This window comes from Oenanthe melanoleuca, chromosome 3 (assembly GCF_029582105.1).
Source record: "Oenanthe melanoleuca isolate GR-GAL-2019-014 chromosome 3, OMel1.0, whole genome shotgun sequence".
NCBI lineage: Eukaryota > Metazoa > Chordata > Aves > Passeriformes > Muscicapidae > Oenanthe > Oenanthe melanoleuca.
In genome coordinates this window covers 61,897,158-61,918,837 of record NC_079336.1, presented here as the reverse complement: position 1 = coordinate 61,918,837, position 21,680 = coordinate 61,897,158, and the positions used below count along the sequence as shown (strand labels likewise).

Below are 21,680 nucleotides of genomic sequence, written 5' to 3'. Positions count from 1 at the left end.
TGAGTAATGCCTATTTCACAGAAAATATGATGGAAATAAGAAAAATATCTTAAAATTCTGAAAACTTAGCAAAATGCCTAAGTAGTAAAATGAATTGCAAGTTATAAAAATAGTTCTCCTGCACCTAAAATTTTGCAGGCATCAGGAAAAAAAACCCAGAAAAAACCAAAATAATCTCTTTGTAATTCATATATGTTGAAATGAAAATGTAGGAATTGTGTATTATATTCCTCAATATTTTTAAAGAAAGCATCTATCTGTGTGTTTATCTGTCTGAAATAGTGATGCAGTACAAATTCTTAAATATTAAAATGAGGCTTTGAATTGAAAACTACCTTTTGATTATTTTCCCCATTTTTTCTTGTTTGTTGACCACAAAATTTAGTATAATCAATTGAACAAAAAAGGATTGTTTTTTTCTTGCAGTATTTTTATGGTTTTAGTCTCAGTGGTTGATACACTAGCCTTTCTGAGAGTGCTTGTAATTCTTTGATGCAGAATTACATCTGGTTTGTTTTTCTACTAGTTTGTTTCAACTACCTCTGTGATATGTAAAAACATTACTTTTCATTTATTTCTTCTTTTTCAACTGTTTTAAACACCAAGAGCCTCATAGAAATAAGCCACTGGCTGAAAAGTTAGTAAACAAAAAAATTGCTTGCACAAATTAGAGCTGGATGAACTTGGAGAATTATCAACAACAGTGGTATTAAAAAGATAAAGTTTTGGATTTGCTGGTCTTGTTGCTCTTTATGACTTCAAATTTTCTGTGGACATGCTTGTTTTTTAGGGGGAAGTATTGTCACTCATTTAGAAGTGATAGAGTGAAGACAAAAGTACTCAGCATTGACCAAAATAAAAGCTTGTTCTCCTTCAGTTAAGGAAATATACTTAAAATTTTCACCTGTCCGTTCTCAGCTTTCCTAGGTTTGAAATCACATGTCAAATATTATTGCATTGGATCTGACAAAACAAAATGTTTTTGCATATAGTCTGATCACTAAAGCAAATATGAGTCATTGCCAGCAATGTTTTCTCACTGTTCTTTGCCAGTGCCTGGGAACTGTGTGTCAGCTCCTTTGGCCCATGTGATGAAGTCCTTTGTGCCTGTATACAGCATTTGTGGTGGCTGAATGAACTGCACCTTTGCTGGAATGGCTTAAGCTGACTTTGGGGGCTTTAAATTGCTCTGTGGCCAGGAGACTGACTCTGAGGGCAGACTGTGCTGTCATCCTCTTCATTAGGAATCCAACTGACACCCTCTGGAAGTCATTGAAATGCTGCAAAACAGAACGAGACTATGACTGGACCCAAAATAAGTTCAAAACATTCATGTATCCAATTATTTCTTTATCAATTCAAGGTCATATCTGCTGAAAATCGAGGTCCACATAATATTCTAGATCACTGTCTCAAGGAAATGGGGATTTGAAATTCTCTTCCTGATGTGTTCATCATTGTATATAATGCTTGTTGAACTCATCCAGTGCTGTTTATATGAAGTATCTAGTCCATAGATGAGAAATTATTTGCATTCTCTTTTGATTTAATAAAAAAGAACATTTTGTTGGGGATATTTCCTATCACTTAAATCTATGGCTAAGTGTATAGAAGTAAAAAGAAAAAGTAAAAAGAAAGCTAAAAGAAACAGAATTATATAAACAGACTTTTTTTTAAACTCAGCAGTTTATGGGAAGAAGGTTGGGAACTCTGATAGGGCATAGGGGACATCTAGAGGGAAATTTTTGCCAGAAAAAGCTGTGTTTTAGCTCCTATTGGAAAAGCTGTCTGACAAGAGGTAGATGGCATCAAGGCTGGAAAGATGGGCAAAATATTGCAGGCATAAGTTTGAGAAAGCTGGAGAGCATTCCCTTTTGGGACACCTTTCTTGGGAGAAGGGTAATCTTCTTATGAAAGCACTTGGAAGCCCAGAAGTCCAAACCATGTACCAACACAGCAGCTTTTAGGTCAAATAAATGAGGACTGAAGTCAAGTCAGCAATCTGTGTCCTCCTGTGGGGACCAGCTCACTGTGAACAGCATCCTGCACTTAGCAGCCTCCATTCTTGTCTGGGTCATTTCAAACATCCCTGAACCTCAGCTGGTATCAGCCACAGCAGCTTCTGACAGCTCACACAGGCTCTCTGTAAGCACGCTAAAAACATCACACAGTTCCCAGGAGAAGAAAAGACCTGCAAGGGAGTCTGTTCCACAAACTGCACCAAGGATGCTCCCAGCCATTCATTGCAACCATGACAAGACTAATCTGAAGGCATTGATCTGTAAATAAACAGGCACAGAGCATTCACATCTAGTCACTATGAGCAATTTCACGTAATTCAGCCTGGGGAAATTTGCCTTTAGAAGTTTCCCAACAGCAATTACAGTGTAACATATGAACTCACCTCCAACAGTAATGTGTCTATTCATGGAGTGGGATAAGCATAAAGTTCTTTGAAACTATACTCTGACTGTGGTTGTTGACCCTTTCCTTCCTTTGTTTTCATGAATGCAGGCCACTGTCACTCTGCACTACTTGTCCACCTTTATTGTGCCCTGACAAAGAAAGCTGCAACAGACTTGACAAAGAGCAACTTTCGTCACAGAGTTTTCAGCATCCTCAGGTTTACAAGTTTATGCCCTAAGGAATCATGTAACATCTACAACTTTGCAATTCAGAGCAATTTTAGGGGCAGCAGAGGAAAGTTGGAAAGGATAGTCAGGCATGATTTTGTTCATCTGTGGTAGCAGTTTGAACATGATGCCTCATTTTCCACTCCTTATTCCCAGCTCCCGTTCAGATGTCATTGAGAGCAATATGAAGAGCAATTTTGGTCTGGTTCTACAGCCCATCCTAAAGATGGCTTTATTTAGAAGTAAAGCAATGAGAAGAAAGTGGAAGGTATCTTAGGAAGGAGCCATCTTTTTGCCTCTCCATGCACTGTGCCTACCATTCTATCATGTGCAAACAAATTTTACTGGCACTGAGATATATTAATTTTTTTTAAATTTTAGGGATTCTATCTGGGTATAAGGACTGTGGTTTGGGTGAGGCCAATTAAGAAGCTGCTCTAATATCCATCTTCCTTTCCAAAAACCACAATGGAAGGATTGCAGATTTGTGAAGAAGAATGCTGTTCCATGGTAAGAGAGAACACGTCTCAGTGTGCCACCTATATCGAGAAAGGAGAATAGCTTAAAAAAAATATTAAAGCATTTGCAATGCTGAACCAGCACTGTAAAAGGAAGTCAAATAAACTATTTCATTAAGTAAGATTGCTCAAAAAGGCAGGCTCATAAATTTGATGGGTACCTGTATATACTCTAATGCTTATTCTGGGGAGAAGGAACCACTGTGTCTGAGTCAAGTTCAGCTCGTTTTGCAAGAGCTGCATGATTAAAATCTCCCATTATGGCCAGGTTCTATGCTTTGGACAACCCTGTAAATTGCTAACAAAAAGAGTTATCTACTTTATCTGCTTTTATCTGCAGCAGATTCCCTGACAGTGTCTATATTCTTGTCCTTTGTACTATTGCTCAAACTTTCAATGCATGTTTCCTGCTGCATTCTGAACATCTCAGTGAGGCATAAGGCATAATCTCCTTTACCTTTTTTCCTCTTGTTTTTTCCTCCTCTTGCTCCTGAACAAGCTGTACTCTTTGGCATTAGTATTCCAGTCACATACTCACATGACTCTACCCTACCAATTTCAGTTATGTCAATTAAGTTGTAGTTTTGATCTGGCTTTAAGTGTTCTGGCTCCATTATACTTATTTAGATACAGTTCACATCAGTCTAGAGCATCAGTTGTTTTGTTTTCTTTTTTCTTCCTTCAATGACTTTTGTTTTTTTAAATAATGAGTTTTCATTTTTTCGGCTATTTTGTTTAGGCCAGTGTGGGTCACATTTATCTGGACATGTAAGTCACCAGCCTGACAGGATATTTCAGCATATATCAAATCAGATTAGCAAATATATGCTGAAGTTTTTTTCTTTGCTAGGTGGAGTCCATTTTTTCTCATCAGTCCTACCCACCCCTTCAAGGAAATGCATAGCTATGCTAAGATAACCAAGACATTTCTTCTCATTCCCACCCTTACTTGCATCTCCTCGTGCAGGCATTAAGATTCTTTGTCCAAGTAGAAACTGCAATCAGGAGTGCTTCCAGGCTTCTTTCTCTTTTCACCCAAGAAACCCCTACAGCACAAAACCCACAGTGACCACTCACTGCCATAGGGCCACTTGGTTGCAGGAGATTGAAGTAACCTCTAATTTATTTAGGAGAGAGACAGGACCTAAGACTTTGTGCAAAACTGGAATTTACCTGGACCCTACTTAATGAAGTGCAATGTAATGTTGTTAATGAGATTGATCCTAAAATGCAAAACCAAGAAAACAATAGGACCGAAATAACATTTGGAAATGTCCCACTCTTACATCTGTACTTCGCAGTAGGATCACCTGTATCAAAACTGTTCAGGAATAATAATTGACTAACCATACTTTTAAAAATAGCCAGTAACAAGACACTGCAGCCTATCACTGCTCTATTTCAGTACTTCACTCTCCTACCTTTAGTTTTTCCCAAGTCAAACAGTTTTCCTCTGCTGCAGTTTACTTGTTCTAACCACAGCTCATACGGAGAAAAATTTAATCCCTTCTTCTTTTCAAATTGTCTGGATCTAGTAAAATAAACAGAGCCAGAATGCAGCTTGAAACAGTGGACCTTGATTATCTAATATGTCATATTTCTAGAACAGACCTTCACAGATTTTGGGCACTGCACTGATTGCTTTCCAAACACAGCCTGAGACTTATCATCAGCTTAGATGAAGCTCTGTTGCCATAAAGGGTGAAGAAGTTTAAAGGCCAGATAATGTCTCCAGGCCAAAGAATAAACTCTATCTAGCACTGTTTATTTCCTTTCAGAGAAATATACCCTTCATATAGTTAAGAATATCTATCAACTCTCTTTTCTTTGGACTAAAGACTATCAATCTCAGTCTTTCCTCACAGACTTCAGATTGCTCCCACTGAAATTCATTCAATTTTCAGCTGACATTCCCAAAACAGGTTCCTGAAGTGCAGATCCCAAAGTGCATTAATCAGTTGCCTGCTCACCAATGCTGAGTGAAGATGAACACGATGATTTTTGGTGCATTATGAATAATACTCCTATTTGTGCATTTCAAATTGCTTTGTACGGTTCTCTAAGTACAGACAGTGAACTTAATGTGCTCTAATTGATTTTGTAAATCTCTAACTTATTTAATACTTTTTAATATGCTATTCTAGCATTTACATCCCTGTTACTCTTAGCGTTTGTTTGTGAAGATGATTGCATTAGCAGTGATAGCACAGACAGACTTTTCAGTAAGCAAAATCATTAAATATTTTGCCCTCTCTGGAGCTGCATTTTGGTAGAATCAATTGGTGGTCATGGGGAAGTTCCTATGATTTCTGTTTTATTTGCACATGCTCTGTGGAGCACTGAGAAATTTCTTTCTCGGGAGTTTTCTGCCCACTCAATTTTAAAAGCATTTGTCTGTGTTTTAAAATTAAATATGAGACCATTAAGACGTTCTGGAAATTAATTGTGCCTCACAGACCGAGATCTTTGAAAGGATTCCCTAGACGAACAAATCGATAAAATTAGAATGATGCAGGTAACAAAGCCCTTACTGTTGTCAGCTGACCTCCTGTCAATTACCTTGTGAAGTTCTAGCCTTTTTTGCCCATGCTGATCGACCTTGATGAATGTTATCTGCTTCTTGAAGCTTCAGCAGAGTGGTTTCTCCACTGTCAGTGGTGTGAAAGTTGGGCTCTACCTTCCTCTTGCCTTTTGCTGTGGACTTTGTTAGGAAATAAAGGGCTGTGTGGTGGTCTGCAGCAGAGCTCAGAGGTGAGCACAGCTGGGCTGTGATCAGAAGTTTTGTTTGCCCAGATCAGCCCTCAAGGGTGACTGCATCCGTGACTCGGATGGGTAGGGAAAGCAGTTTGCTAATCCGCAGCGTAGCCCCTGCTGACTGATAAAAGGATGTGTACAGTAGTCTCAGTCTTATCTCTTCAGCCAGGTTTACACTGGTGTGACACTGCTGAACTTAGACAAGCAGTTCCTGATTTACTGTAGGGCGAGGGCAGGATCGGGTCTGATTTTGCACCACAACCCATGGAGATAACCCAGCTCTCCCCGGAAAATATCTTGTGTGTGTTTAAGAATACTTCAATATATGTAAGCGTATTTACAGCCTTTCCCCATGTTGTGAGGATATTTTGATCTTTCTGGTACCTCTGGCTATAAAATCTTTCTGAGCCGAATGCAGGACAGATAAATCATGACTCCGGCTTTCTCTCGCCTAGGGTAGCCTGCCTAAATCACCGCCACATTCCGCCCATAGTAGTCGCTTAAAATTAATAGCACATGCAGAGGAAAAACTAACCCCCTTGACGTCACAGCCGAGGAGAGGAAACATAAACAGAAAGGGTTTCTGCTGGCGCTGGCAGCCGGGCAGCGCTGGCAGGGCCGGGATTGGTGCGCGGCTCCCGCGCCTCCGCCCGCGCCCGCTGCGCTCCCGCACGGCCCCGCAGCGCCGCTCCGCCCGCTCCCAGCCTCGCACCGCCTGCCGCGGGACCGGCCACCTTCCCTTCTTCCGTAAAAAATTATTTATTTTATTCTTAGTTATTACCTTTTTTTTTTTTTTTTTTTTTTTTTTTTTTTTTTTTGCGGTCGTTACTTATTTCTATTCCCCAACCCTGGATGCAGTTGCCGGATTCTGCAGTACAAGTCTTCATGAACAAGCTGCACCGCTTAGAGATTTCACGGCATTCAGAGGTCACAGAACTGCCACTATGGTTAAATGTCTTGTTTAATGGTTGAGGTATGTACAGCAAATCTAAAGGAGGCAGCATGATTTTTTTTTTTTTTTTTTGGAGGGGGGCTAAAATTGTGAGGGGGAGAGGGAGATAATACTATTATTTAGTGAAAAAGATTTTTACTGGTGATTGTTACTACAGCAACCGTTTTTTGAATTTCCTCCCTTTTTCTCTTTATTCAAACTAGATGAAAATTTTAACTTATGTTGATTTAACCATTTGATGGCTACAGAAGATTGCAAAAAGAATCTCTTGTGGTAGTCCTTTCTGATTCCACTGGGGAAAGTGTGATTGATTTTTCTATATGTATTCCTATTGCTCTGTGGCAGGAGAGGAGACCTGGGACTTGTCTGGCTTAGATGAAGGGAGAAGAAAACAGAAACTTGTCCCTATCCTGAGGGGGCTGTGAGTTTTTCTGAGAGTTAGAGCAGAGGGAGGAAGAGTTGGAAATAAACAGGTCAAGTAGAAAAGAATATCGGCCTCATTTTTAGGAGTACATGTACTGGGTTTTTCTGCTGGCTTTTTTTTTTTTTTTTTTTTTTTTTTTTAATCATGCTTAGATTACTTTACTTGGTTTGGGTTCAGAAGTTCAAAATTAAGAAGCAGCCTGAGCTTTGACTAAGAAGCAGATCCCCACTGGGAAGGGAGAGAGCTGGCTGTCTTATATCAACACCAGTTTTCACCAGCTTTTGCTACCTAAACAGAGAAAAGTGGAAATTTGCTCGGGAGTTGAAGTGATGTAACCTGGCATCTGTTTGATAGCATATAGCTTCAATTCATGTTTGAGCCAGTGATCTGCCTTGAATGAGTATTGCAGCATCACAGTGGGCAGTGTGTGCTGCAGTAAATGAAAGCAACTGCTACCATCAAACTAGCATTGTTTTCAAGAGCGTGATTCTAAATTGTAAGAGGAAAAGCCACTTGTCAGAGCTTGTGTGTGTGTGTCTGTGTACAAGCAGTCTTAAAAATAACTCCAGCCAACACAGGAGATTTCTGTTGTTAATTGGATTAATATACAGGTATGTTAAATGACCAGCAGTCTTCATATTTTTCTGATTTGTGGAAGGAGACTTTTTATAGCCCTGTTTGAAACGTTGCTGTAGATATAAATCCTCTGCAATTTGAAAATATTTCAGTTTAACTTTGAAAATTATGCCTGAATAAACTATTCCTCTAACAAGGAACAAGAACATGAGCACACCTATCTCTTGCAGTGCACCCCATAGGGTTAAAAAAATTAACTCCACTAGGCTGAAGCATGCTAGCTTAAGGACTGCAAAAATATTAGCTCTGAAATGCAGAGGATGTGCTATGTGCTGTGAATGGACAATTGCTATTCTGCAGTGCCTAGTGGGAAAACAAGGACTTTGTGTATTGCAAATGCATAACTGCAGCTCCTCCATTTCCTTTGCTGTATCTTCACTGATGGCTGCAGAAACAAAGAGGTTTGTCACAGATAAGCTCTGTAGTGCCCCATCTCTTTGAAGATGCTAGAAGATATTTTCTCATATCATCCAAAAACCCAAAGTCAAGCTTAGTTGAGGGAACTGTTATTCTGTAATCTCCATGTCATTCCCTCTTCCTCGGCCCTCCCCAAATTCTTGCTATGTGAACTGCCAGCTGTTTTCAAAAACTAAAGTACTACTTCTCTAGCTCAGGTTCAGAAAGGCTAGTATCATGTTGGTTAGATGATTAATTTGTAAATTTAACTAAGAGCATGTCTCAGACTATAGAGACTATAACCTGTTCTGTAAGGAAAAACCCTGTAACTATATGAATATATTCAAGTTTCCAAATGACAATCTGTAAGATATGAGCTTATAACAATTTCTGAGAATTAAATTATTGACTTTTGATAAAAAGTTTCTAAGCTCTACATGTTGGTACATCTGTGTTCTGTGGCAACTACTAGTGGTGGTACTAACAGAAAATATGGTAGGTGGACTTCTGCTGAGGACAGGAGTTTTACTGGTTTAGTAAGAAAAGTTTACCTGCAGTGTTTCCTCTGGACAATCCTAATCAGAATCTAGAAAAAATACGATTTAAGGTTGGCCTCTCTGCAGTGACTGACTGATTTGCACTCACATAGTCTCAAAAAAGTTGTATATTGCAGAAGTTTCATGGGCTGTGAATGGCTGCTTCTTCTGAGTTTATTTCCATTGGGTGGACAGGAGTTGTCACCAGTGAAGTTCCAGTGATCCCATCAGAGCAAGGCACATTCTGCTGAGCCTAATCCAATATGCTGCAGATCAGTTTTTAAAACTGTAGAATGTTTAATCGTGTGAGACAGCATATACCTATATCATTATAACAGCAGCTCCCCTTTCTCCCTGTTTGTGTCCTTTTCCCTTCTGAAATTGAGCCCTCTGCTTGCTCTTACCAGGTAAGTCATGGTGGCAGACTGATTTTCCAGCGTCTTCATTGCAAGTATGATGTACGTTTGAGACATTTGATCCTACGTAATTCCTTTTCACTCATCGCAGTTCTTCTACCAATAGCTAAAGCATATTTTAATGAGAAATGGTCTGAAAATTGGTATTCTATTATGCAGATATGGTTTTCTTGTAGTTTTTCAATCTCAGGCAAAAATCTGCTCTTGTACTGGCAGTTTCTTTTATAGGAGCTGTATGAAGCAAAAATGACAGCTACTAACCAAGGCAGTACTGTCAATAGACTAAAACCTGACACATCTCTATTTAATCCTAAGAAATATTTGAGGCTTAATCTCTTCTCAGATCAAGATAGATGCATGGCCAAAAGCTCTTGATGAGATTGGTTCTGGTTTCTGGGCTAACAGAAAAACAAGTTGTTTGGCGCAGCCAGGAAAATATTCCATGTAAATAGGAATCCTTAGCTCCTCACTGTTGTTCATCATCACATTGTTACTCCATTTTCATGCTTGAAATTATTACAGCATTCCATGTGCTTGTCACAGGGTGAAAGTGAAAGGGACAGCTGTGGTCCTACTAGCTGCCAGAACAAAATTAAGTCTTTTGTGAAATGAAATGAAATGAAATGATGGTTCAGTATTTCTCCTGTCACATCCACATTGGGTAGAAGACGTCAGAACTAGGAAATTCATCTTTCCTGTTCCTCAGCCAGCAAGCTGGCTTACTCTTACAGGGACATCAGTTCTTACACTTCCAGTGAAACAGTGGCTTTACCTCTAGTGTGAAATTTGCACTTTTCAGTCATAAGCTTCAGGGTGTAGAATTAATGTTATTTAGAGTTTATACTGGGACACAGGTGCAGCCTGAGTGTACTAAATAAGTTCAGAAGTTCTGATGCTTTTTCTCTCTCTGGCCACCTCAAGGTGCGCCAGTTTTGGTACCTAAAGATGAATGATGCTGAGAAGATGGGTCACAGTGCCAGGTACCACATATCTAATCAGATAAGGATTGCTAGTAACCTTTGGTGTTTCACAGTAAATGAGTAGAAGCCAAATAACCTGCCTTCTGACAGTAGTAGCAGTTTTTCAGATCTGAAGTATTAGCTTTGTATAGATATCAGAGAGAAAGAATGCATTTTTTTCATTTAAGACGATTTGTTTAACTAATTCATAGAATTTGAAAATGCAAAGTCAGGGGTTTTTTTTTGCAAAAAGAATTCTTATGTATCATCCTAGAAACTGTGAAGAACTATTAAATTTAATTTTTTTCTATTATTCTTACTACCATTCCATTAAAAAAAACTGCATTAGAAAACAATATTTGAAGCTCTGAACCCTGTTGTTTCTATTATCCTGTAACAGACTGTGGGATTCAGAAGATATATTGCAAGGGTTCACAGTGCTCAGGTCTGGGCTAGTGATAGCTATCTATTTTAAAGCCTCCAGTTTTAAAGTAGAAAATTAACAAATCAGTGCCAGATCAGATAGAGCAGAGAGTATTTCCAGAGGTGAGACTTCAGTGACAAAACTGTATGTGAAGAGTTTGTGTCAGAGACAATTCTCAAAAGCCAGCAGCTGAGCAAATTAAGCATTTCTTTTGCACACATTGAATGGTGTGGTATCATCAGTCCATTGATGCAGTAATTTTGATATATATTTGTCACCTGTTCTTTGAAAAGTGGAAAGTCTGGGGCTATAATTTAACTATGTTACCTATGTCAAACGAGAGAAACTAAACCAATGAAAGAGTTATTATTGAGTTGCATTTTTTTATTTTGTTCTTTCTCCCCGTAGGAGCTGTGAGTGAGGATGGATAAGAACTCAGTTTAGCTACTTATTTAAGTCACATAGTCTTGTGGTGGCATATGATACTCTCCTGCTAGCTTGCTGTCCAGCCAAATAAGACATCCGGGTTGCCTGGATGGATAAACATAGCTGATGACCTCTTCCTCTTAATAGGTGGGCATGAGCAGTTAGGATTCTTCCAGTCACACACACAGACAAATTTGTTACATTTTTGGCTAAAGAAGAATTGCCCTCAGACACAAGCAGCAAGATTTACTTCTCTTTGAGCAGGTTATTTTTAAAAAAGTAGAAACAAATATTTAGAAGGAAACAGTTGCAGGGGCATTTTTTTTCTGTAGATGGTAGGTTTGTACTAGGTATCCACAAAAATTTCTGGTATGAGAAAACTCACCAACTAATATCTTACTATGGTGTATGTTGATGCTGGCAGTGTAAAGTTTTGAAAAGAAGAGCAGAGAATCTCCTGTCAAATTAAGTTTACCTAATTGCCACAGTGGCATAAAAACATACTTGTGGGGCAACTGCTGTCAGGACCTGTACAGAATTTTCTGCATGGTTGTTCACAGCAGAGTCTATGCTATTAACCCATCTGAATTTAGGAAAGGTGTTTTGAAAAGGATGGCCATTACCTTTCAAAAATAAAGCAGGAGGCAGGTGTGTTTTGATTGAATATGCAGCAACTCAAGAATGGCTTAGAGAAATACACATCTGTAAAAATGAAATGAAGAAACATCAACTTAACTAGAAAACTCCCAGAATATGCTGTTGATCTACTGTGTGATCACACTGTTGGCAATTGCCCTTTATTACTTCTGAAAAAAAGGATATGTGTGCTCATATTCTTATTCCTTCTCTTTCCCTCTACACAGCTTAACACACTTCCTACAGGGCAGGTAAAGACTGGCTGGGATCTGGGGCTTGTCCTAATACGAGGTGGTAGGACAAGTGTGCAAGGATTCATCCCTTAGTAAAAGAGGTGTGGATCCCCAGGTGGTTGCTGTGCAAACAAACACATATTGACACCAAACACCTCAGTACCATCTCAGAAGTTCAGCTGTCATCCAAAGGGTGTAGCTGTTTTCCCCTTTATGCACAGGGATCCTGGTGTAGAGTGACAGCTGGGACCTCTGCTTGCACAGCCCAGAGGACACAATCTGCTTCGTATTTCCACGGAGGAACACGTGTGCAGCTGCCTGCTGAAGTACACTAAAGATGGGCAACACCTGAAATTTGGTTTTGCCTTTTCCTTAACTTCCCACTTGGCTTTAAACCTCTGGGAAGATTAGACAGAAGGTGCACACCAGGCTGCTGCAATGGAGGAGGGGACCTCACACAGACATCCAGAGAGAGATGAAAACAGATGCACAACACCTTCATGGAGAAAGCACACTTCTGGCTTTGTGTTAACTGAAAGTCATGTGGAAACAGGCTGTTTTCTAGGGCCCTTTCTGTTTCAAATATTGGAATACGACTTGGCTCTGTCTGACTTATGCAGAGTCATTTTTGTTTTACACATTGCCATAACATCTGAGTATCTATTAATAACAATGTTCAAGTAGCATCAGAATGGCCATCATAAATGTCATTAGGCCATTTATCTCAGTTTAATCAATATGGTCCTTACAAAACTGTAGGACAGTCAGGAAAACAATAATTAGCCCTGATTAATAAAGAGGAACTTGCACACCAGCAAGTTGCTTTCTTCTGTAGCAGATCTGAGAGTACTTATTAAAAAAACGCTTGGAAATACTCTCACAATGCTAAATAAAATATCTCATTAAAAAAATAATGTTCTATAGCAAGCTGTCAGTATCAGCTAGAAAGATACAACTGGAATGCATTTCTTCACCAAGCAAATTCCACCAGTTCACAGTTGGCTTGTTTTACTAGGACTGCTTTGAAAAGCAGAACAACTGAAAGATAAAAGCAAGACTCAAATAGGAGTTCTGTATAAGGGTGTAAAATGCTGTGATTCCATTGAGTTCAGTAGGATTCCATGAATTAATACCTGTGAAAGATCAGACACATTGAGCTTTCAGGACTAAAATGCATTCTTTCTCTTCAATGGTTAGATCAAATTTTAGGTTCATTAGCCTTTTTCATTAACCTTGTTTTTAGTACCAGATTTCCTCCAGTTCCTCAGCACTGTGGTACCACAGGGCTGCTCTCCTGGTTCCACAGAAGCTGTGATGCACTCCTTTCCTTCCATGGCACTCTAACCCCAACCCCCCTCCTTTCTCACAAAAAATAAATGTTTGCCAGATTTTATTTGGAGTCAGATCCCCGCATTTAATTTTTAGCTTATGTGCTAGCATCTGCAAAACTTTATATATTTGTAATACAGAAGGGGCTGATGTTCCTCGTTTTCAGAACAGACCATGATCTGCTTTAGGGACACAGCTATGTAAGTAATATTTTTAAAAGCTGAGGAATAACAGGAAAATAGTAATTTTGTTTAGGAACCAACATGTACTGTGCTGTATCACAAGAAAATTTTCGTGCAGTAGGATTGTAACATCTTGTCTCTTTGAACCATGAAACTATAACTATAGCAATCCTATCCACTACCAAAGTATAACCTCTGTAATAGTATGGTAGCAAACACCCAGTGCAACATGAGAACACTGAATGAAGTTCATCCTATATATCATCATCAAAGCTGATAGAAATGGCCAGGCTTTCTAAAAAGCTAAAATTCACTTTAGTGTCTAAATGAAATGGCTGGATCTGAGAAATTGCAGTGCATTAGAGGTTGCCTGGGAAATGTTTTTCCCTTTTTACCTCAGACAGACAGAAGTAGCCAATAGCCTGTTGTTAGTGCTTTCAAGAAGGTGTGAAGGGAAAGACTCAAGTTCCTTCTCTGCTTCTGTCAGCTTTCCTGAGGTGGATTGCACCTGCAGTGTCCACTAAGGGCTGAGCTTTGACCTCGTAGAGGTGACCCACAGTCCAGTGCCCCATCTTTAGCCCCAGGGTGGAACTCGAGCTTCTGCACTGCTGCAGGGGCACACAGAGGTGGTTTCAGGCACACCCTTACCTGCAGCTCCAGCAGTTCTGTCCTGAGCCCAAGACACCCTTCTGATGGGTGTTTTCTTCAAATGAGCACCTACCTCCTTCTGAACAGATGTTGTGCAAATGAATAGCTGTTTTTAAAAAAAAAGCTCGGATATATTTTACAGAGGGAGAAAAAAAAATTCTTACTGGTACTGCAGAATGTGCATCTCACTTGAGAGGACTGAGAGTGCAGGGACATGGATTGGTTTGGGTGCCTGCTCGTGGGCAGAGGTGAGGGATAAATGATTGGACTACATGATCTACAAGGTCTCTTCCAACTCTGATGATTCTGTGAAGTTCTGGTGACCATCCAGTGACCATTTTGAAATGTCTGCTAAGTTTTTATTTTGCAGCACCTGAATTGAAAGCTTAGACATCACTGAAACCTTTTATTTCCATATGTTTCAGCAATTCTCTTCTCACTCTCCTGCTAATAGACTTAGTTCTACTTCTGCTACTTATTTTCAAAATAAGTGGGGGGGAAAATCAGCAATCCATACTTTATTTATAGGATTCCTATGGTGCTGAATAGATTATTTCTGTGTGAAGATTTGCTTGTAGAGTTCACTTTTTTTAAAACTGTGAAACACATTTGGTTTAAAAAGAGGTTTTCATATGCACTACAGGTATATTATCATTATTATTATTATTATTCCCATCCCTCACCAAATTCAAAAGGCCTTTAGGGCTTCTCTATCAGAGCAAAGGAGTGTAGGATTCTGCTTCAGTTTTTATTTTGGCTTAAGTACCATAGCAAATATTGTTTCAAATCCAGTAAGATGACAAAGGGAAGATTATAATGTTTTAATATGTCAGCTGATCAGAAAGCCTCTTCGTGGGCAATGTCACAATTATCTGGATCACCTGATATGCCACTGCAGCTTGGTATCACTACCTTAGGATTTTTAAATTGGTTTTCATGGTTTTAGAGCATCACTTGGAAAATCTTTTTTAAAATTTAACCATGTTTGCCACTACTGTGAACAAGCTGGAGCTGACTTCTGCTGTTTTCTAAATATTAGTGAAAACTCATATTTCACAAAAAAAGAAAGCTAAAATAATTCAATGTGAATTTGTGCTTGGCATTGCACCTTTTTTATGATAGCTGATGAAAACTTGTTTGCTAATAATCAAACCAATTTCTAAAATTCTCAAAAGGTCCTGATGTTTAAGACATAGAAAATAACTAGCAGAGAGGTCTCAATACTTTCTAGCCACACTTTAATTGTCATCCTTTTACAATACTTTGAGAGTTGAACTTCTTCAGCTCTGACTTTAGGAGAATTTCAGAAGCCTCTGAGCTAATTCCTTAATTTCTAGAGACATTTTCTGGAATACTGTATTAAAAGGGCATTTCTCCTTTGTGAATCTGCAACCCTTATTTTCTCCTGAGAACACTTGTCTTAAAATGATATTTTCACCACACTGATTTATAGGTTCTGGCATGGGAAATAATGCTCTTTCTCCTCGTAGCAGACAGAAAATTAGTCATGATCTGATGTTAACAACTTCTTCATTGCCTAAACTGTTTTACACTTTATTGAGTTCAAAACAAGCAAATCTAATGCCTTTGAACCAGGGAGCTCTTCTCCGTGTTGCAAGTATACAAGACATTAATTAATTTATAAAGTAACAATAGTAAGTCAGTCTCTGTAGCAAACTGGGATCCAAATTGTGATACCACTGAGTTCTGCAGAGAAGTGCCACTTGAGTGCAGCAGAGAGAAAAAATTGGTTTAGCTAATTTACATTAAAACATCAAATATGAATAACACCGTCAACAGAGTTGCTCTTGTGGCTGCTCTTAGGACATGTGATTCAACATATTTTACCCTCAAATTTGATACACTGCATATTTTTCTGTGCTGGGAACAAATAAAGTGCAATGTGGAGAACCATAGGGTGTTTCTGAGATACAGGATACTGTAGATTTCAGCGACAAGCAGAGCAGAAAAGCTTTTATGAAGAGTCAGCCTTGCACCAGATGTTTCCATTAAGTAACCAGTGGTGCTATAATTATGGTCCCTTAAATTGCCCTCACTACTTTCAGAGTCACTTGCTGAATGCACAGGTTATTTACGAATCAATGTCCCTCTGCATCTTGCCTGTGAACCTCTGGCAATTTCTGCAGTTCCTTGCAGCTGGAAGAGGAGCTCTTGGAATCACAGATGGGTCAGGTTGGAAGGGACCACAGTGATCATCTGGTCCATCCTCCTGGCTCCAGCAGGGTCATCCTAGAGCACATGGCACAGGGTTGCATCCAGACAGCTCTTGAATATCTCTGGTGGGACACTCCACAATCTCTCTGGGCAATCTGTCCTTCTGCACATTAGAAAGTCAGTTATGTAAAGGAAATGGCCTTAGTTTTAGCCCAGCAGATATGAAATTGTGTCAGCCTGAGTTGTGACATTACTGTATATGATATAAAATATTATAAGGTATTTTTCATGTTTCATGCATGCAATGGCAGTCACTGTTCTCATGGTCTAGTACAAAAGGCTGTGTTACTGAAAACCCTCATACAGACAAAAGATGTTTCTGAACACACTGATGAATAAAGCAAAATCTGGGGTTTTGTAAGAGAGGCTTTACCATTATTAGTTTTACAAATAGAGGCATAGAAGGAGTTTTAATTTGAAAATTCTGATTCTGGCCCTTAAAAGAATTTTCATTCAAAGTGTTGGGGTAACCAAGTCAAACTTACCCACTTTAAAATGTTTTGGGGAGCTTATTTTGAAAAGTGTGACCTTCTGTCCATATTTTATGTTACAGTCACAGCAGCTGCTTGCTACCTCTTAAAAACTATCTTCTTACTGAATTTAGGGATAAAGACTCTTTTATCTAACTTATTTTTAAAAAATTGAAATATCAAGCGAAAAAACAATCTTTTGATTGCAAGTACAGTGTCCTTCTGGTCTGTGAACAGAGTCACAGGCAGTCAATGCACTGTGCTGTGGGCAGGCTTCAGAGGAAGGTATAGCCTCATCTGTCAGAAGACATCAGAAACACTTCTGATTGTGACTGATAAGAGAGTGAAAGAGAGAAAGGCAAGCAGATATGGTATCAGAGGCTCTGTATCCCAAATAGGAGCATGATATCATGTCCAGACTCATACCAAATGAAATGCTAGCCTAGGAAAAATTGTATTGAGCTAAGAGATTATTTAAGGCTCTTGCTCTACATTGCAAAGTGTGTTGCAGTAGCAGCAGAATATAAACATGTTGTATATAAAATGTAAGTCAGATCATTTAAGTCACTTAAGTAAGACACCTGCATCCCCCACAGGTACAAATGCAGATGGATTAAAGGCTACTTTCTGGAAATGGCTTCCCTCTCTGTGCATAAATCTTTTAAAAGTTGGAGATTCAAGCTTTTGTCCTTCCATATTTTCTAACGCAGAAAATATTTTTTTTTATTAACTCAGAGATCATTTAGTGTTTTAATACAATACTTAGGCCTTCTTTGTCTTTGAATCTAGTTATTTGACTGCAGAACAATCAAACATTTGTTTAAGCAGTTTATGTTGACAGAGTTTTCTACAATGGAAATTTGCCATTTCATAAAAGAAATAATTTGTTATGGCAAATTGTTCTGTGTAGTAGGGATTGGGAGTTCTTGAACTGAGAATAGAATGAGTTCATGTATCTGTTTGATTTTTATTATTTAAAAAAATAAAAATGAAGTGTTCAGTTTACCTACCATATGCACCCTGAGTACAAACTGCACCCATCTCCCTCTGAACCCAGAGCACAGACTTGTTTCAGCAGGCAGGGTGGAAACCTCACATACCCTGGAGCTCTGTTTCCTACAGGCACCCCCACAGCAGAGAATGGCAAATCCAGTGATCCCACAGCTTTCCCCAGCATCACTGGGCACAGCTCAGGCTGCGAGCAGAGTCTCCCACAGGGAATTTGGGGTCTCTGCCCCAAAAGCCCTGGCTCTTCTTCCCATTGTGTGGGCAGGGTGGGGGCAGAGAGGGAGGGAAAGAGTGGAGGAGGAAGAAATGGGAAAGGGTGGATACAGATAATGATGGGGGGAAATTGCACTGTATCTTGCTATCTTAAACATCTGTAATAATTTCTCTATCTGATACTGACTCTAAAATTGCTGATATTAAGTAAATGTCATCACTGCTTTAAAATTGCTGGTATCAAGTCTATATCAGCACTGTTTCTCCTTGTTTCCATCAAGTGTTGATCTTTTGACCTCCCCCTTAGTATTTTTACACAAGTTGTTCATAAAAAAATTTAATCTGTCGAACATCAGGGGGTTTGGGTCCAGCTTTACACAGATTTCTTTATGGTGGTGGGCTGCTTGTCTATGGTGACATAAAAACTGTCTCCAGCATCAGGATAAAGATTGTATAGCAGACATCTCTGTGAAATTTCAAAATAAGCTGCTAAGGAACTGAGCATTATCATTCCTCAACATTTCCCTTTCCAAGTGCAAGAAATATTTTTCTCAATTTTTCAAAGAAATCATCACATGTTTAAAAGAGAGTAATTAAGACTACAAATCAAATATAAAAGATACCACAGTTTTAGTTTATAGAGTACTGTAAAGTATTCACCCTTGAGGATGAGGGACAAAACAGAAAAAACCTGAGAAGACTGCTGGAAACATAAAGAATTGCCCTTTAGGAGCAAGAAACAATGAAGATCACTAGTTACTCCTGAACATTTTTTAAACTCAGTGGTTTACCTTCTGACATCCCATTGCATGCAATTTTCTGGACCATTCACACAATCTTTGAGAATTTGCTATTTTATTTGATGTGTGAAATCAATTTTTATTTGATTTGATACACAAAATTTGCAATTTTTATATGTGAAATAAAAGTCATTATGACATTACCTGCAAATAATGTGCTTTACAAGAGCAAATATAAGCTCTTTTTTTTTTTTTTTTTTTTAATATGAACTGTGATTTTAAATGCTTTGAATGTTTTAGATCTTTTACAATGTATTTAATTATGTGAATAGCTTTGCATCTAGGAGTGTTTAAATACTGAAGAAGAGCCAATGCCTCTGCAGGTCTTGACAATACCACTACGCAATACCAACAATTGATTTCTCAATTACTAAATCATTTTTAGGAAGACTGTATGATATTAGGCAATGATTGCTTATGAAAACTGCCAGAGTATATCTATGAGTTTGAAGTGTTTCTATATCCTTCTAAATTTTATATCACTATGAAAGATTTCAGCTATTAATTGTTTGTGAGTTATTAAATGCAGACACAAAAAAATAGATTAGGATCTATCCCAAACTCATAAGGTGAAAGGTCATGTCTGTGACAGGAGGCTTGAGCTGTCAAGGTATCCTGGAAAACTGCACTGTACAAAACTTGGTAGACATAAATGAAATTCTCTTTTTATAAATGAAAGAAAAAGACTGCTTGGCTTCATGGTAATCTTCCATGTATGGAAGAGTGCTGTGTTACATAAAGAAATTAGTGTTGTTTCCAGTTTTAGCATTCAGCTTATATCTGAGTCTAATAATGAGAAAAATTCTGCACTCCTGCTTTATCAACCAGGCCTTGCTGGTTTATATGTTTTAAGTCAGTTCCGTGTTAATATTCTGGCAGCTAATCTCTACTGCCATTTACTTTAAAGAGCCAAATATTTAACAGTTTCTGGGATTACAAAGCCTTTGCTATATCTCCAAACAGTTATTTGTGCATAAATAAATTAATTTGGCAGAATTATGAATTTGGCAGACAGCTTCTTGTCACTAGCACATCAACAAATCAGGCCTTTGTCTAGATTCCAGATTCCTAATCATTCTGAAGAAATCAGTACAAATTTAAAATAAACTTGCCTATAGGCACCTGAAATTATTGTAACTAATGAAATAAGCCCTAGGAAATGTAGTAGTTGTTCTGAAATTGCCACTTGGTTCTGACTTTAAAGACGTATATTCCTCTCTCTCTGTTGCAGTAGTCATTTTGTACTTAATCCACTCATGGCATCTTTCCCTTTAAGTGATTACCCTTTGCATCTTCTTGGCACCAGGTTTATTTTCAGCAAGCTGTGCTCAGAGTGCTGGCAGCCATCCCAGGGAAGCTGCTCTGCCTCGGTGGCATTTGGTGCATGGGAATTCCAGAGTGAGGAATGGGCAAAGGTTACCACGTGTTTTACATCACCCTGAGAAACATCAAACTAGACTGTTAGTGTTTGACAACAAACAATGCACGAGGCCTCTAGGCATTGTGGTCTGTCTAATTCCTTATTTTCCCTTTCCTTGCACCTCCACTCATACCAGCCACCTTGGAACATTACCTGAGCATTTTTCTTGTAATATCACCCCATGGTGTAGGAAGTCCTGGTAAAAGATGCAGTTTGACACAGAATAATTTAAATGCTAGGAAATAGTTTAACTCCTAAGAAACAAACCAGTTGCTTAATAAGATTTGGATAGTTGTGCTGTCAGATTTTTCCTGGCCTTTGCTCTTTTAATATTTTAAGTCTGATTTCAGCCTGGAAGTTTCTCTCACTGTATGTTCCAAAGGCAGACAAGCAGCAGCTTTCTTTGCACAGCAAAACTTGCTGTTCTTCATAATCAGAAATATCCTATCAAGAAGCAACAAACGCACAGATGAAATATACATATATGTATACATATATATATACATATATATATATACACATACATATATATATACACACATATGTGTGTGTGTGTGTATATATATATGTTGCCAAAAAGTAATGGCAGACCAGTTTCCACAGTTCCATTTCACAGTGAAGTTCTACGTGTGCTTCTGCCTGGTGGAAGTTTAGCCTGCAGACTGTTTGGCTATGACTCCTGCAGGCTCCTGAGAGCTGCTGGTGCATCGTGTGCTGCCTGATTTGCTGCCTCCAGACAGCAGCCTCCTTGGTGCATGGTCTGTGCCTCAGGTGTGGGTGGCACATCCCCAGGATCCCCAGGTGGTGCCACTGGTGGCATTTGTTTGTCCTGGCTGCTGTTCCTGGGACCTGCTCTGCCCATCACGCGGGTGGCTGAGGCTGATGTGCCAGGTGTGTCACTGCTCTTTATCACCTGTGTCTGCCCAGTGTTATTGGAAGGGTTTTTTGGGTTTTCCTGGTGTGACAGGTCCTGTCCCAGTCAGTTAGAGTGGTCAGTTGAAGAACATTGTCTGCTGAGTAATGTCAGAGATTAGCATTCACTGAAACCAGGATGGAGAAAGGAATAAATAAATTAAATGGCAGGGGTGAACACAAAAAAACTAAGGTGGGCTATTAACTCAGACTGTACTGACAATTCATCTTAGTTCAAACTCACTAGGATTTGATTCATACTTGATCCTTTGATACTGATCCTTAATACTTACACGTAGAAAATCACAGACCACAATCTTAATTTTCTTTGTTTTAAAATAGGGGAAAAAAAATATGCTCCTTTTATTTCGTGATAACACTTTGAAATTATTTTCTTCCCTAAAGTATAAGGTTTTCTAAAAATTGGATTAAGCTCTCTTTAGGAAGATTTATAGCAATATAAAAATACTGTAATTTAAAATGTATATTTATTCAAGTCAATATTATGATTAACTAGGCT

General features: G+C 38.8%; 1 protein-coding gene across 2 annotated transcripts in view; it reads left to right on the top strand.

The window, feature by feature from the left end:
• Positions 1 to 6,702: 6,702 nt before the first annotated feature.
• The window catches only part of PDE7B (phosphodiesterase 7B), a 168,943-nt gene continuing 153,965 nt past the window's right edge, over positions 6,703 to 21,680 (top strand). The window contains exon 1 of one of the 2 annotated variants that reach the window (XM_056486535.1): positions 6,703 to 6,878. In XM_056486535.1, the coding sequence (XP_056342510.1) occupies positions 6,858 to 6,878 (21 nt within the window). In that variant the 5' untranslated portion in view covers positions 6,703 to 6,857. The remainder of the gene's footprint in view (positions 6,879 to 21,680) is intronic. The other variant, XM_056486534.1, reaches the window with a different exon arrangement.